This window comes from Amblyomma mixtum, chromosome 9 (assembly GCF_055824585.1).
Source record: "Amblyomma mixtum isolate Tamu chromosome 9, ASM5582458v1, whole genome shotgun sequence".
NCBI classification, from domain to species: domain Eukaryota; kingdom Metazoa; phylum Arthropoda; class Arachnida; order Ixodida; family Ixodidae; genus Amblyomma; species Amblyomma mixtum.
In genome coordinates, this window is record NC_143020.1 from 69,599,151 (window position 1) to 69,615,969 (window position 16,819).

Genomic DNA, 16,819 nt, shown 5'->3' on the forward strand with positions numbered 1-16,819 from the left:
GAGCTAGCTGCATTCCGCTCAAAGAGATCGTGACCGCGAAGTGAAGTTTACTTGTAGGGACAGATCACCGCTTGGTGATGACGACGAGGCTGTGTCCACTAAAGAGGGAGCTTTTTTGTCTGAAATGGTCCTAAGTATTATACAGAAATTGCAATTGCTTGGCGTTTTCGCAAGTAAACAGCAGTCACGTGGAGGCAGCTTTTGTCACCCGGTTCCCTGAGCCTAAGCTCTAGCAATGGCCGCTTCTAAACGCTACTGCCTGCGCTCTTTTCAAACAAATTGAGGGCACAAGACCAATCGGTTTGCGTGAAAAGGATAGGCCGTCTTTGAAACCAGTTGTCCTAGGAAAAAAAAATGTGGCGTGTTTTGCCGCCGACAGTAATCAGCATATTCAGAAAGAGCAATACACATACCCAGCAATTCTGGACAAAAGCATTTTAGGACGGGAAACCCTTATTGATGCAATTTTTTCACGTAATGTAACATTTCACTATAACAATCAATATATCAGCACATTTCCCTACGGCAGTCTTGAATTTTTTTCATATAAACCTTTTTTCTGTCATCAGAAGCATTCCCCATAGGATTTCTGAGGCAGTATTAACACTTCGATGCGATCGATGGAAACGCTATAAAAGAAAGAAATATTTTCTCACATATCGAAAGAACGGCCATTACCTTGAATAAATACACAAAAGCATCCTAAAATTTCCCAATTTTCAAAAAAATTTTGCGGGAATGTTGGGCATGATCGATTTTTACAAAAAAAAAATATTATTGGACGCAAGTCCTCCACATTTTCATCTTAACCCCCAAATCTATGGTTTGCCGTGTATGCCCACAAAGCCTATCGCAATTCAACGGGAATAAAAGCAGAATCAGAATGAAATACATAGTCTGCCAAAGAGCGCCAGCAAGTAGGAATAGAACTGCGTATACAGTCCTATATTGGAAGTCGCTGCAATAAGTTTACCAGAACGAAACTGCTTTCCCGCAAGAATTTGCTACGTATCAATAAAGAACGCAAAAACAGGTACATGAAGAAATTAAAAGTAAGGACGGCCCATAGAACAGCTAGAAATTGAAGTTAAAGCGCTTCTTACTACCGCCACTTCCGGTCGCTTGTGTGCCTCGTTATGTGCTTTCTTAGAAATTATTTTATAAGTACATGACAGGTCTCTTTGTAATGGAAAGATTTTTTTATCTCGAAAAGAAAGTTTTACTCAATGTCAATCGCTGGCTTCGCTGACATTATATTTAGCAAGACGTGATAACTCGTGACCCCGAAAGTTAAGTCGTGCTGAGTTTGTATTCTTTAGATTTTTCCTACAGGCTGTCTACCGACCACCGTCCTCAGGCTAAAGTGGCTCCCCCCTCGCCGGCAGATGGCACAGGAACTAAACACAAGGAGCGAATGTCTGTGGAGCCGCCATTCGAGAAGAAGACCAGCGTCAGCGCACATTCAGTCGTTCTATGCCAAATAAAGAAAATGATGAAATGCATTCCAAACCCCTTAGCCTCTCTCACCCGATATATCCATCTCACACCCATGTTCCCCGCAGGCGCTGAAGCAGAGGTTCTCACTGTTTTCTTTTTTGTGCAACTCAAAACCTCCTCACTCTGTACTGGACGCTATGCCAGAAAAAACTGAACGCGTTTAGTAATCGATGTTTTACCCTCGAGCCCGTGAGAACAGGACTGTAGAGCAAGCCGCCACGTTGCGTTCATAGCTGCGACTCTCCACAAAGAAGTCGAGTGGTTCTGTCTGTCCACTAAACCACCTGAGATTTCTGCTCAAGATATGGTGGTCTATCCTGGCAAGAGGGTAAATTTTCTTGTTTTCGAAGACAAAACTATTTTCTCGTCGTCATCGCATAATAAGCAAAGGATAGTGCAAGAAATTAATTTATGGAAATCAAATGTTTTCCGCATTTGCCTTAAGTTTGCTCAGCTATCTGAAACACATTTCTTGTTCCAAAGATCATCAGCTCACACAAAAGTCGCGCATTCAGATATGAATAAGAAATTTAAAAAAAAAGTACATTTTCTCAGGTTTTGACATTTTCCAGATATGCATTTTTTTTCTTGCTGTAGTAATTACATCGACTTTCCCAAGCTCCCCAGCATGTGAAGAAAGGGAGAAAATTTTTAGGACTAAAACGCAGAAAAATTCTTTAAAAAAAGTAAAATCTAAAATACTCTAAATATACGTTTAGCCGCATACCTAGCTGCAAACCGAAAACTGCAGTGATCCTAGTAAAGACATAAAAGACCGTGGGTTCGAGCAGGCAAGTAGTTAAACTTGATTAAATTGAGCGCTTTAAGTTTTAGTCGATAAGTAAAGCTGAAGTTGAGTACTAGTGCCCAAACCCTGGTGGGCTGAATTATTCCGCAGAAACCGCGTTTCAATTCGGCCGCGGCGGCCGCGTTTCGATGGCGGCGAAAAGCGAAACGCGCTTGTGTGCTGTCCGACGTCAATGCACGTTAAATGCCCCCATGGGGTCGAAATTATACCGGTGACATCCACCACGGACCCGTTTTCTTTCTTTCTTCTTTTACTTCCGAATTTATCCCTTCTCTTACCACATGGTTCGGGTGTTCACCCAAATATGTGAGACAGTTACAGCGTCATTTCATTTCCTCAAAAAAACAAACAAAATATAGCTAATCCGCTGCACCCCACTACTACCTCCCTCATAGCCAATCTGTCGCTTCGGGATCTTTAATCCTCACTATCAACATTTTCCAAAGTAGTTCGTTCTGAATTCACCACAAGGACACAATACAAGTACAAGACAAGGAAAAATGAAAAGGAGCGACTTCACTGAAATGCGCGCATTATTTTTTCTTCGCGGATGAAAATATACCAAATCTGGATGCAAAGTGTCTTCCCGACTATTTCAGCGATTTTATTGCATTCTTCGCTGCACTCAACAGTAAAATTGCAGTGCTCTGCATGCTTCTTAAATGCGATTACACTGTCCAATTATTAGTTTCTAAATCTCGCGATTATGTTGCTCGTTGACAGCTCACAAAAATGTGAATCTTCTGATTCGCGAAATTATCTATATCCATTCATCATCATCACACTATTACGTCCACTACACGATCAACGTATCTCCGATATCCTTCCAATCAGCCCTCCCGTGGGCCATCTGCAGCCCTGTTATTAAGTCAAATTCTTCCCAATTTGATCAGCCGACCTCTGTTCCTAGCGCTCCCCGCTACGCTTGCTTTCTCAAGAAAAAAAAGCATCGACGACACTAAAAACAATATATTGGAAACGTATTAACTATTACGACTCTTAAGCGTATTTTGTCAAGATACCTATCTCCGGAGACGAAAAATCTTAAATGACAAAGAATGAAAGCGTCTAACCCTACCGAGAGAACAGAACTAGCAGAGCTATAAAAGTTAATAAACAAGCGCTAGGCAGCCAACATAAGTAAGTTTAATCTGGCGGTGGTGGTAAAAACGTTTATTTCCTCTGAAAAAAGGGACTTACATGGCGGTTGCTCTGGGGTCAGGCTTAGTGCCCTTCCCGTCACAAACACTAGGAGGAGTTCCTAGTACGGGACCCCAGTGTAAAAGCAGCGAAGAGAAAACTAGGCATGGGTAATAACCATACGTATGTGACTAAGAGACAAAGAGGGCAATGTCATTAGCAATATGGATAAGATAGTTGAAGCAGCCGAATGGTATTACACGAATCTATACAGTACCTAATGTAATCAGAACGTTAATAGTAAAGACAGTAGAGCACAGCAATGGTACATCCCGCCAGTAACGAAGGAGGAAGTAAAGAAAGCCTTAGGAGCAATGCAAAAGGGGAGAGCAGGTGGTGAGAATCAGATAACCGCACATCTGTTGAAGGGCGAAGCGGATATTCTGCTAGAAAAACTACCCTCTCTGTATCATCATCATCATCATCAGCCTGACTACGCCCACTGCAGGGCGCAGGCCTCTCCCCCCATGTCTCTCCAATTAACCCTGTCTTGCGCCAGCCGCGGCCACCATATTCCCGCAAATTTCTTAATCTCACCCGCCCACCTAATTTTTCGCCGTCCCCTGCTACGTTTGCTTTCTCTTGGAATCCACTCAGTTACCCTTAAGGACCAGCGGTTATCTTGCCTTCACATTACATGCCCTGCCCAAGCCCACTTCTTCTTCTTGAGAGTACCAGAAGCTTGGCGGAGCGCTAAAATTATCGTAATTCATAACGAAGTTGACGTTTAGGACTTGAAAATCCATAGACCGATCAGCTTAGTGTCAGTTGCCTGCAAGGTATATACTAAGGTAATCGCAAATAGAATCAGGACAACCTTGAACCCTCATCAATCAAATAATCAGGCAGGCTTTCGTAAAGGATACTTGACAACAGACGATATTCACACCATCAATCAGATCATAGAGAAATGCACAGAATATAACCAACCCCTAAATATAGCCTCCATTGATTGCGAGAAAGCACTTGATTCAGTGAAAACCTCAGAAGTCAAGCTGTCATCACGGTATCAGGATGTAGAAGAGCCTTATGTTAAAAGACTGAAAGGTAGCTATAGCGACTGCAGAGCTACCGTACTCCTATAGGAAGTCAGCAATAAAATTCCAATAAGGGAGGGTGTCAGGCCCTGGCATGTGATCTCTCCAGTGCTGTTCACCGCCTGTTTACAGGAGATTCCGAGGCTTAGATTAAGAACAGCTGGGGATCAGAGATAAAGGAGAATACTTTAGCGATGAGCGATTTGCTAATGACGTTACATTGATAAGTAATTCAGGAGATGAGGGGCAAACCATAATCAATCAGTTAGACAGGCAGAGCAGAATAGTAGATCTTAAATTTAGTGAATCACAACGTAGATTATAAGACGCTTAAAGGCAGTATTATGAAGTACGAAACACCAATGACGTCGAATACAAACCTAAATAACTGGCATTTAAACTGCAAATTTATTTTGAAACAAAATGCTAAATATTGCAGAGGCCACGAAGCTTTTTTCAAATCTGATTTTAATATGAAGATAAAAAAAGTTTATTCCTGCCATGTACATGCGCCAGTTCCTTCTCTCTGTGCCGTTGGAAGAGAAACTCAAGGCAGGAGCTCCCACTTGACTCGAAGCTTGTCGTCTTCAACAAAGCCGTCATTCAGGAGGTCCGCTAGGACGAACGACGTCTTCAGGAGATAAACGCCAAAATTGCTCGAAGATTCGGGCTTTTCGTAGTTCTTCCAAGAACGTATTGTTTTAACCTCAGCCTCACGTTCGGCGCCTCCCTGCGGGTGTACGACGCTCAGCTTGATTCTTTTCTCGAATGGCCACAGAACAATGTCGTCCAGGTCGCCTTTGTGCAGCTTCAATAAAATATGCATAGTGACCGAGTCGCCTGTTTTGTTGAAATATAGGCCGGGTGATATGCAGTAACCACGCAAGTACACCCTCTCGTTGTAATACCAAGCAGTGCCTTCCTTCAGCGCTTTCTCTACGAGGGATTTCACACCCTGTACAAAAAACTCGCACCGTGTTGCTTCCATCTGAGCAAGTGTATGCACTTTTGTGATGCGCTCCAACGTCTTCTGACCACTCTCCCTCCCTTCTGTTTTGGCTTGTTCCAGGGCAGCTGTGATTTGGGAAATGCTTCCTGCAGTTTCCGTTGTCATATTACCCAACTGATCTGTCAGTACTTTTTCCAATCGGTCCATCCCTGCGGAAAGATTGTTTATGGCGTCGCTGCGTGTGGTCACCATGTGGGCTATTATCAACAGTGATTCTTTCAAGACAGCCCTTGATTTCATCCGCCTGCTTCTGAAATGCTTGGCTTAAAGCAGCAATAGACGCATTTCCATCCTTGGAGTCGCAGTTGCTTTGGGTTTCCAACGAGGCGTTAGTCATCGAGCCGCAAGTTCCCGACCTGAGGTGGGCGCACACTTCGCTGCAGAGGACGCTGTTTGAACACTTCGGGCAGCGAGTAGAATGGTGCACACATTCCCGCTGGAAATGGTGGGCGATCATGGAAGCAGTTGTCACATGCTGGCAACCTTGTTCTGCATTCCAGCACTTGACCTGCAAAGCAAAAGTAGTATATTCATTCAAATGACTATTACCTCTCCAACGATCGCCTTTTATTTTTGTTAATTCCCCTCGCGATTTCACGTCAGCGCTTGGTTGAGCGCAAGGGCAGTAGGGTCTTTAAGTTTTCCTCTTCAAAATCTGCAACTTTATAGCTGCCACACATGAAGTTCAAAGGCATGGTTGCGCTTTTCCCTTCTACGCGTCCACTCAATCCGACTCCTAGTAGTGTCATGTATGAACTAAATTATAGTGTTATATTTACACACTCCTGTCCCCTATATCACAATTTTAGTCCTCCCTATGCGCCCTGATTTAGCTCCTTCTGCCTGGTGACTGACGTACATAGCAGTAAATAGCAGTAGCGAACAACAGTAGACACCATCTATTTCTATTTGCGCGCATACTGCATATATGGCAGCGTTCAGAGAAGGCTTGGTTTTTTCGATATCTTTGTGAGCTTCGAATAAGAAGAGAAAAGAATTTTGGACTAGGATGATTTCCTCCAATAATACACTCGCCTCCATGGGAGCCCTCGGAGAACTAGCGCCATGAAAATGTACCTTACTGCACATGCAAATGCCTCGCTGCATTTCCTGCAGTACTCCAATGCAATGGGCAGCAACGATTAAACTGCGGTAATTTTGTCCGTCTGTCCACAGAGAGACCTGAATTACAATAGAACATCGACCTGCGTAACAATATCACCCACGTATCTATAAGCCCAGACTAGTTTGATGATGACACATTGCACACCGTGCATACACAGCAGCGTAAATCCTAGTACAGGATATCCATGTGGTCCGCCTGCTCTCGGCAGGAAACAAAAAAGTTATAGGTAAGAAACAAAGCTTATTGCGAAGATAAAGCCTATTCTTCTGTGTGAGCCCGCCGCTTAACCTGGATAGAAATGCAGGCTCAAACAGACCTCAACATCAGGAGAGTACCGATGCAATTTGAAGCCTACATTCTACACAGAGCACGTATTGAGCAAATTGTTTAATAGTGGGTACATATGCGCGAGGAGGAATATTGTTCTTGAGGTGGACTTGGAAGGATTAGTAAATCTGGCATAGACATGATACAGGAAATTAGGTGTTCGCCAATTCATATCATGGGTCCAGCCTTGTATGTGCGCGCTGTATATATGGTCGCACAGGTAGGATCATGAGATACCGTGCTGTCCAGGTAAGCCGGGTAGAAAGCGTTGAAAAGGTGGTAGACCAAGAAGACAGCTTAAGAAAACGCCTACGCCTCTTGGAACAGCAGTCAGAGAAACGGAACGACGAGATTCCTACCGCATGACGGAATGCCTGATTGCCTTTTATTTCATGTAATACTACAACCGTACTTGATCACCAGACGTCAATTCATTATGACGAGTAGAAAACAACGGTTTGTATGGTAGGGTTCTGAAAAGTAAACTTCGACAATCTCATTACCTTCTAAATGTATTATGTGTTGATCACGGGATACGATACACGAAAAGGGAAAAGAAAAGATTTTCATCTTTTGAAGCATTAATGAATTCAAACTATTTGAGCAACCCTGCGACAGATGTGTGTTGTAAACCCGTAGGCAAAAATATCGTGGCTTAATCCGTTTTGTTTATGTGCCTTCGATCGGGACAGAAACCATTCCCACTGTTAGAGAAATAATTCAGCTGCAATGGCAGTTCCTCTTGACAGACAACTGTGATATGATTCAAAAAGTGCTTGCGACAATAGCGGCAACACGCTTACCCAGTCGCAGAAACCACCTGAGGTTTCTGTTAAGGATATGGTGGTCTATCCTGGCAAGAGGGTTAATTTTCTTGTTTTCGAAGACAAAACCATTTTCTCGCCGTCATCGCCATAATAAGGAAAGGATAGTGCAAGAAATTAATTTATGGAAATCAAATGTTTTCCGAATTTGCCTTAAGTTTTCTCAACTATCTGAAACACATTTCTTGTTCCGAAGATCATCAGCTCACACAAAAGTCGCGCATTCTGATATGAATAAGAAAGTTTAAGAAAAAGTACATTTTCTCAGGTATTGACATTTTCCAGATATACATTTTTTCTTACTGTAGTAATTACATCTACTTTCCCAAGCTCTCCAGAATGTCAAAAAAGTGATAAAATGTGTAGGAATAAAACTAAGAAAAATTCTGCAAAGAAAGTAAATTCTAGAATACTCTAAATATCCGTCTAGCCGCATACTTAGCTCCAAATCGGAAACTATAGTGATCCTAGTAAAGATATAAAAGACCGTGGGTTCAAGCAGACAAACAGATAAACTTGATTAAATTGAGCGCTTTTTATTTTAGTCGATAACTAATGCTGAAGTTCAGTACTAGTGCCAAAACCCTGGTGGGCTGAATTATTCCGCAGAAACCGCGTTTCAATTCGGCCGCGGCGGCCGCGTTTCGATGGCGGCGAAAAGCGAAACGCGCTTGTGTGCTGTCTGACGTCAATGCACGTTAAATACCGCCATGGGATCAAAATTGTACCGGTGGCATCCACCACGGACCCGTTTTCTTTCTTTCTTCCTTTACTTCCGAATTTATCCCTTCTCTTACCGCATGGTTCGGGTGTTCACCCAAATGTGAGACAGTTACAGCGTCATTTCATTTCCTCAAAAAAAAAAATAATAAATGTAGCTAATCCTCAGCACCCCACTACGACCTCCCTCATATCCAATGTGGCGCTTCGGGATCTTTAATCCTCACTATCAACATTTTCAAAAGTAGTTCGTTCTGAATTCACCACAAGGACACAATACAAGTACAAGACAAGGAAAAATGAAAAGGAGCGACTTCACTGAAATGCGCGCATTATTTTTTCTTCGCGGATGAAAATATACCAAATCTGGATGCAAAGTGTCTTCCCGACTATTTCAGCGATTTTATTGCATTCTTCGCTGCACTCAACAGTAAAATTGCAGTGCTCTGCATGCTTCTTAAATGCGATTACACTGTCCAATTATTAGTTTCTAAATCTCGCGATTATGTTGCTCGTTGACAGCTCACAAAAATGTGAATCTTCTGATTCGCGAAATTATCTATATCCATTCATCATCATCACACTATTACGTCCACTACACGATCAACGTATCTCCGATATCCTTCCAATCAGCCCTCCCGTGGGCCATCTGCGGCCTCTTATTAAGTCAAATTCTTCCCAATTTTATCAGCCGACCTCTGTTCCTAGCGCTCCCCGCTACGCTTGCTTTCTCAAGAAAAAAAAAACATCGACGACACTAAAAACAATATATTGGAAACGTATTAACTGTTACGACTCTTAAGCGTATTTTGTCAAGATACCTATCTCCGGAGACGAAAAATCTTAAATGACAAAGAATGAAAGCGTCTAACCCTACCGAGAGAATAGAACTAGCAGAGCTATAAAAGTTAATAAACAAGCGCGAGGCAGTCAACATAAGCAAGTTTAATCTGGCGGTGGTGGTAAAAACGTTTATTTCCTCTGAAAAAAGGGACTTACATGGCGGTTGCTCTGGGGTCAGGCTTAGTGCCCTTCCCGTCACAAACACTAGGAGGAGTTCCTAGTACGGGACCCCAGTGTAAAAGCAGCGAAGAGAAAACTAGGCATGGGTAATAACCATACGTATGTGACTAAGAGACAAAGAGGGCAATGTCATTAGCAATATGGATAAGATAGTTGAAGCAGCCGAATGGTATTACACGAATCTATACAGTACCTAATGTAATCAGAAACGTAATAGTAAAGACAGTAGAGCACAGCAATGGGACATCCCGCCAGTAACGAAGGAGGAAGTAAAGAAAGCCTTAGGGGCAATGCAAAAGGGGAGAGCAGATGGTGAGAATCAGATAACCGCACATCTGTTGAAGGGCGAAGCGGATATTCTGCTAGAAAAACTACCCTCTCTGTGTCATCATCATCATCATCAGCCTGACTACGCCCACTGCAGGGCGCAGGCCTCTCCCCCCATGTCTCTCCAATTAACCCTGTCTTGCGCCAGCCGCGGCCACCATATTCCCGCAAATTTCTTAATCTCACCCGCCCACCTAATTTTCTGCCGTCCCCTGCTACGTTTGCTTTCTCTTCGAATCCACTCAGTTACCCTTAAGGACCAGCGGTTATCTTGCCTTCACATTACATGCCCTGCCCAAGCCCACTTCTTCTTGAGAGTACCAGAAGCTTGGCGGAGCGCTAACATTATCGTAATTCATACCGAAGTTGACGTTTAGGACTTGAAAATCCATAGACCGATCAGCTTAGTGTCAGTTGCCTGCAAGGTATATACTAAGGTAATCGCAAATAGAATCAGGACAACCTTGAACCCTCATCAATCAAATAATCAGGCAGGCTTTCGTAAAGGATACTTGACAACAGACGATATTCACACCATCAATCAGATCATAGAGAAATGCACAGAATATAACCAACCCCTAAATATAGCCTCCATTGATTACGAGAAAGCACTTGATTCAGTGAAAACCTCAGAAGTCAAGCGGTCATCACGGTATCAGGATGTAGAAGAGCCTTATGTGAAAAGACTGAAAGGTAGCTATAGCGACTGCAGAGCTACCGTACTCCTATAGGAAGTCAGCAATAAAATTCCAATAAGGGAGGGTGTCAGGCCCTGGCATGTGATCTCTCCAGTGCTGTTCACCGCCTGTTTACAGGAGATTCCGAGGCTTAGATTAAGAACAGCTGGGGATCAGAGATAAAGGAGAATACTTTAGCGATGAGCGATTTGCTAATGACGTTACATTGATAAGTAATTCAGGAGATGAGGGGCAAACCATAATCAATCAGTTAGACAGCAAGAGCAGAATAGTAGATCTTAAATTTAGCGAATCACAACGTAGATTATAAGACGCTTAAAGGCAGTATTATGAAGTACGAAACACCAATGACGTCGAATACAAACCTAAATAACTGGCATTTAAACTGCAAATTTATTTTGAAACAAAATGCTAAATATTGCAGAGGCCACGAAGCTTTTTTCAAATCTGATTTTAATATGAAGATAAAAAAAGTTTATTCCTGCCATGTACATGCGCCAGTTCCTTGTCCCTGTGTCGTTGGAAGAGAAACTCAAGGCAGGAGCTCCCACTTGACTCGAAGTTTGTCGTCTTCAACAAAGCCGTCATTCAGGAGGTCCGCTAGGACGAACGACGTCTTTAGGAGATAAACGCCAAAATTGCTCGAAGATTCGGGCTTTTCGTAGTTCTTCCAAGAACGTATTGTTTTAACCTCAGCCTCACGTTCGGCGCCTCCCTGCGGGTGTACGACGCTCAGCTTGATTCTTTTCTCGAATGGCCACAGAACAATGTCGTCCAGGTCGCCTTTGTGCAGCTTTAATAAAATATGCATAGTGACCGAGTCGCCTGTTTTGTTGAAATATAGGCCGGGTGATATGCAGTAACCACGCAAGTACACCCTCTCGTTGTAATACCAAGCAGTGCCTTCCTTCAGCGCTTTCTCTACGAGGGATTTCACACCCTGTACAAAAAACTCGCACCGCGTTGCTTCCAGCTGAGCAAGTGTATGCACTTTTGTGATGCGCTCCAACGTCTTCTGACCACTCTCCCTCCCTTCTGTTCTGGCTTGTTCCAGGGCAGCTGTGATTTGGGAAATGCTTCCTGCAGTTTCCGTTGTCATATTACCCAACTGATCTGTCAGTACTTTTTCCAATCGGTCCATCCCTGCGGAAAGATTGTTTATGGCGTCGCTGCGTGTGGTCAAACATTCTTTGATTTCCGCGTTTGAAGCTAAGATTTCACGCAAGGTTTCATTCAAGTTTTGAGGATTTTGAACTGCAGATCTCAGTTCTTGCCTTACAGCTTCTTTGAATGTGTTGATATCAAGAGAAATTTCGTTCAACCTGTCACCATGTGCGCTATTATCAACAGTGATTCTTTCAAGACAGCCCTTGATTTCATCCCCTTGCTTCTGAAATGCTTGGCTTAAAGTAGCAATAGACGCATTTCCATCCTTGGAGTCGCAGTTGCTTTGGGTTTCCAACGAGGCGTTAGTCATCGAGCCGCAAGTTCCCGACCTGAGGTGGGCGCACACTTCGCTGCAGAGGACGCTGTTTGAACACTTCGGGCAGCGAGTAGAATGGTGCACACATTCCCGCTGGAAATGGTGGGCGACCATGGAAGCAGCCATCACATGCTGGCAGCCACTTTCGGCATTCCAGCACTTGACCTGCAAAGCAAAAATAGTATATTCATTCAAATGACTATTACCTCTCCAACGATCGCCTTTTATTTTTGTTAATTCCCCTCGCGATTTCACGTCAGCGCTTGGTTGAGCGCAAGGGCAGTAGGGTCTAAGTTTTCCTCTTCAAAATCTGCAACTTTATAGCTGCCACACATGAAGTTCAAAGGCATGGTTGCGCTTTTCCCTTCTACGCGTCCACTCAATCCGACTCCTAGTAGTGTCATGTATGAACTAAATTATAGTGTTGTATTTACACACTCCTGTCCCCTATATCACAATTTTAGTCCTCCCTATGCGCCCTGATTTAGCTCCTTCTGCCTGGCGACTGACGTACATAGCAGTAAATAGCAGTAGCGAACAACAGTAGACACCATCTATTTCTATTTGCGCGCATACTGCATATATGGCAGCGTTCAGAGAAGGCTTGGTTTTTTCGATATCTTTGTGAGCTTCGAATAAGAAGAGAAAATAATTTTGGACTAGGACGATTTCCTCCAATAATACACTCGCCTCCATGGGAGCCCTCGGAGAACTAGCGCCACGAAAATGTGCCTTACTGCACATGCAAATGCCTCGCTGCATTTCCTGCAGTACTCCAATGCAATGGGCAGCAACGATTAAACTGCGGTAATTTTGTCCGTCTGTCCACAGAGAGACCTGAATTACAATAGAACATCGACCTGCGTAACAATATCACCCACGTATCTATAAGCCCAGACTAGTTTGATGATGACACATTGCGCACCGTGCATACACAGCAGCGTAAATCCTAGTACAGGATATCCATGTGGTCCGCCTGCTCTCGGCAGGAAACAAAAAAGTTATAGGTAAGAAACAAAGCTTATTGCGAAGATAAAGCCTATTCTTCTGTGTGAGCCCGCCGCTTAACCTGGATAGAAATGCAGGCTCAAACAGACCTCAACATCAGGAGAGTACCGATGCAATTTGAAGCCTACATTCTACACAGAGCACGTATTGAGCAAATTGTTTAATAGTGGGTACATATGCGCGAGGAGGAATATTGTTCTTGAGGTGGACTTGGAAGGATTAGTAAATCTGGCATAGACATGATACAGGAAATTAGGTGTTCGCCAATTCATATCATGGGTCCAGCCTTGTATGTGCGCGCTGTATATTTGGTCGCACAGGTAGGATCATGAGATAACGTGCTGTCCAGGTAAGCCGGGTAGAAAGCGTTGAAAAGGTGGTAGACCAAGAAGACAGCTTAAGAAAACGCCTACGCCTCTTGGAACATCAGTCAGAGAAACGCAACGACGAGATTCCTACCGCATGACGGAATGCCTGATTGCCTTTTATTTCATGTAATACTACAACCGTACTTGATCACCAGACGTCAATTCATTATGACGAGTAGAAAACAACGGTTTGTATGGTACGGTTCTGAAAAGTAAACTTCGACAATCTCAATACCTTCTAAATGTATTATGTGTTGATCACGGGATACGATACACGAAAAGGGAAAAGAAAAGATTTTCATCTTTTGAAGCATTAATGAATTCAAACTATTTGAGCAACCCTGCGACAGATGTGTGTTGTAAACCCGTAGGCAAAAATATCGTGGCTTAATCCGTTTTGTTTATGTGCCTTCGATCGGGACCGAAACCACTCCCACTGTCAGAGAAATAATTCAGCTGCAATGGCAGTTCCTCTTGACAGACAACTGTGATATGATTCAAAAACGTGCTTGCGACAATAGCGGCAACACGCTTACCCAGTCGCTTTTATTTCTTACGAAAAAGGTGCACTCTACTGCATACAGTACTGCATTGCGGTGGACCACGACAGCAGAAAGATGGAAACAGAGGGGTCTATTCGTCGCGAAAAAGCAGAAATAGGGACTTTTTTAACCTCTAGTCGTCCGCGCACCTGACTGACAGGGCTTGTTGTCCATGGTTTTTTTTACCTCATCTAGCATTACAAACGTTCAGAGTAGCGGGCTGTGGCTGTCAATTGAGGCACAGCATAAAACTATACCCAACAGCATAATCAATCGGCCCAATATTGGAAATGGATGGTTTCGGTCTGGTTCTCTGTAGGACCGAACCCTTTTTCAATACATTTCTAATATTGGGTCAATTACCTGCGCTGCTTGGGTACCTCTCGGACCTTCGCGGATAAGAAGGCTCATAACCATAGCTTTTTTTTGTCTTTTAGCGCGACGTAAGGAAAAATATTACGCTCAATGATCACCTTTAACTGCTAAATACTTTTTTTTTCACATACTTTTGATCACTCACAAACTCGCAGAACCAGAAAGATTTCGAGCGTGTTCGGCTAAATTCGGTCGATACCTTACAGTGCCTTAAATATTGCAGAAATGCCTGTCCCTGTGACGTGACGTTAAGATATCGGAAGAGGGCGGAGTGGGTGAAGGAACAAACGCGGGTTAATCATATCCTAGTTGAAATCAAGAGGAAGAAACGGGCTGGGTAGGGCATGTGATGCGAAGGCAAGATAACCTTAAGGGACCTTAAGGGTAACGGAGTGGATTCCAAGAGAAGGCAAACGTAACAGTTAGGTGGGCGGATTAGATTAAGAAGTTGGCGGTGATACTATGGCCGTCACTGGCAAAGGACAGGGTTAATCGGAGAGACATGGGAGAGCCATTTGCCCTGCAGTGGGTTTAGTCAGGCTGATGATGATGATGATGACGTGTCCTTTCTTTCAAAGCTTCGAGACGCCCGAGTTATCTCTGCGTCTCTGTAGTACGGCTTCTATTGTATATCCTATCTATTCAGCGTACAACATAATCAGCAAATGAGAGCAGCATTCATTCAACCATTTCCACAGCGCCATGCAAGTTAACCAGCCATTTTTAACTGAATCGGGCACTGTGGAAAAGCCAGTTCAACACCGCCTCATCGCCGCACACAGCGGCGAAATCAGCGAGATTAGGCGAAGCGGTGAAAGCTGCTGCTTCAAATAGTCTCCTCTGCCCGGCTCTTCCCACATGCACCCATAACCCCCGTCACCATTGGTGCCGTCGTCATCGGACAGCGAAAGCACACGCAACTGCGAGTGGTTATCGCTGCTCGCTTACTGCATGATGTGGCAGTATTTTTTTGTCCGCAACGCTTATTCCCCGCAAACATCAAAGAAAAGAAAAGAGCAACGCACTGAACGAAAAACGGAGCTTGCAGAAAGAATAAAACGAAAGCGAAATTGGCAAATAAGGCAAATAACTTGATTGTTTTGCGTGAAAATGAAAAAGAAAGGTTAACTTCTGGAGTGACGATCCCGAATTAAAGATCACGGAACACATTTTGCGTGGTAAAGATTTCCATACGGTGTCTTGGTGCGGGCCGTGTTAACGTTAGGATACACATAAATCGTTCCGCGGTGTCCTCGTTTGAATGATCCCGCAAACTCTCCTGTCGGGGGCTGGTTTCTATTCATTGCATGGATACATTTTGACGTGGACATCGGGACTTAAGGCAAGTACTCTCGGGAATTCAAAGCGGAGCACACCGGCGAAGAAAATAACAGACGAAAGAATGCGCTACCATGGCACACCGCAATACTGCGCTGTACAAAAATGTAGCGAAACTTTTAGGTAAGCAGTCAGAGCGAGTGGTTCCGTCTGCCTATTTCTTGTCCCGCGTGTGGCACTGCCGCTTCTTTTGCAAACATTGTGATGCTTTTTTCATGCCAAATAGAAACGGGGAACGATAGTACAAGATAAAGAGAAGGGCGCAAGTTCCGTGACTAACCTCTCGTCTCTGCAACTCATCTAGAGGAAAGTCCCTCCAGTCGACGTCTTCTTCGTCGTGCCACTCGTAGCCATCGAGCGGACAGATGTGCATCTCTTCCTGGGCGCATTGCTCGTAGCACGAGTCGCACAGCACGTGCATGCAGGGCAGCAACGCGGTCCTCTTGCGCACCAGTCCGCAAGCACTGCACACCCTGTTCGCCGGAATGGTCTTCACGAAACTCAGAGGCCTCCAGTCGAGGTCCGGGCTGAAGCCAACGAGCGTATATTGGGTAGTGGCAGGAGGCATCACTCTTCGCGTGCGCTCGCTGCCCCGCCGCCTGAAACACTGCAATTTTTTCGCCCTCGCCGTGCAGGCTCTTATCTATTTTGTTTTGTAGGCGGTCGCTGGGGCAACTAGCAGAGCGGTATCCGCTGCCTCTTGCGGAACGTATCGCCTGCTGCGCCGGATTGGCGTTCGTTATCTCTCGAGCTGCATCCACAACATCCTTTATACGTACCTTTTACTGAGGCGGCTTTCTTTCGGAAGGGATCAATCGAGTAACAAATTTCTGTTCCCTGACTAATTTCGGAAATAAAATTTTGCAACATATTACAACATGAAGATGCTCGATGTGTATTGCAGTTGGCGCTGATGGGCCATGGCGTTGTAACACTGAATAGTAATATTTCGTGGTTGCAACTTTGCCGCCGAGGTGCGCGGGTTTGATTTTCGCGGTTTGCATCTCGTCCATGCAGGAATTTCGATGCCAGCGAAAGGACAAACTTTCCGTTCAGAACTGTCCCAATATACATATGTTGAAAGAGTAGTGGTATGATCGGATTGCTAC

The 16,819-nt window shown here is 44.2% G+C and overlaps 1 protein-coding gene across 1 annotated transcript; it reads right to left on the reverse strand.

The window, feature by feature from the left end:
- Window positions 1–11,090: 11,090 nt before the first annotated feature.
- LOC149329583 (uncharacterized) lies at window positions 11,091–16,278 on the reverse strand. The gene is made up of 2 exons (XM_089559274.1): window positions 15,991–16,278; window positions 11,091–12,244 (listed from the first exon to the last, which is right to left on the reverse strand). Exons 1-2 carry the CDS (start codon window positions 16,276–16,278, stop codon window positions 11,129–11,131), a joined length of 1,404 nt encoding a protein of 467 aa, XP_089415400.1. The 3' UTR covers window positions 11,091–11,128.
- Between the last annotated feature and the right edge of the window lie 541 nt (window positions 16,279–16,819).

Bases quoted from the DNA above. Each gene is read 5' to 3' on its own strand.
- LOC149329583 (XM_089559274.1), bottom strand. From the start codon at position 16,278: ATGCCTCCTGCCACTACCCAATATACGCTCGTTGGCTTCAGCCCGGAC. The intron at 12,245-15,990 runs GTTAGTCACGGA...TTTGCTTTGCAG, and splicing joins ATGAGTTGCAGAGACGAGAG to GTCAAGTGCTGGAATGCCGA.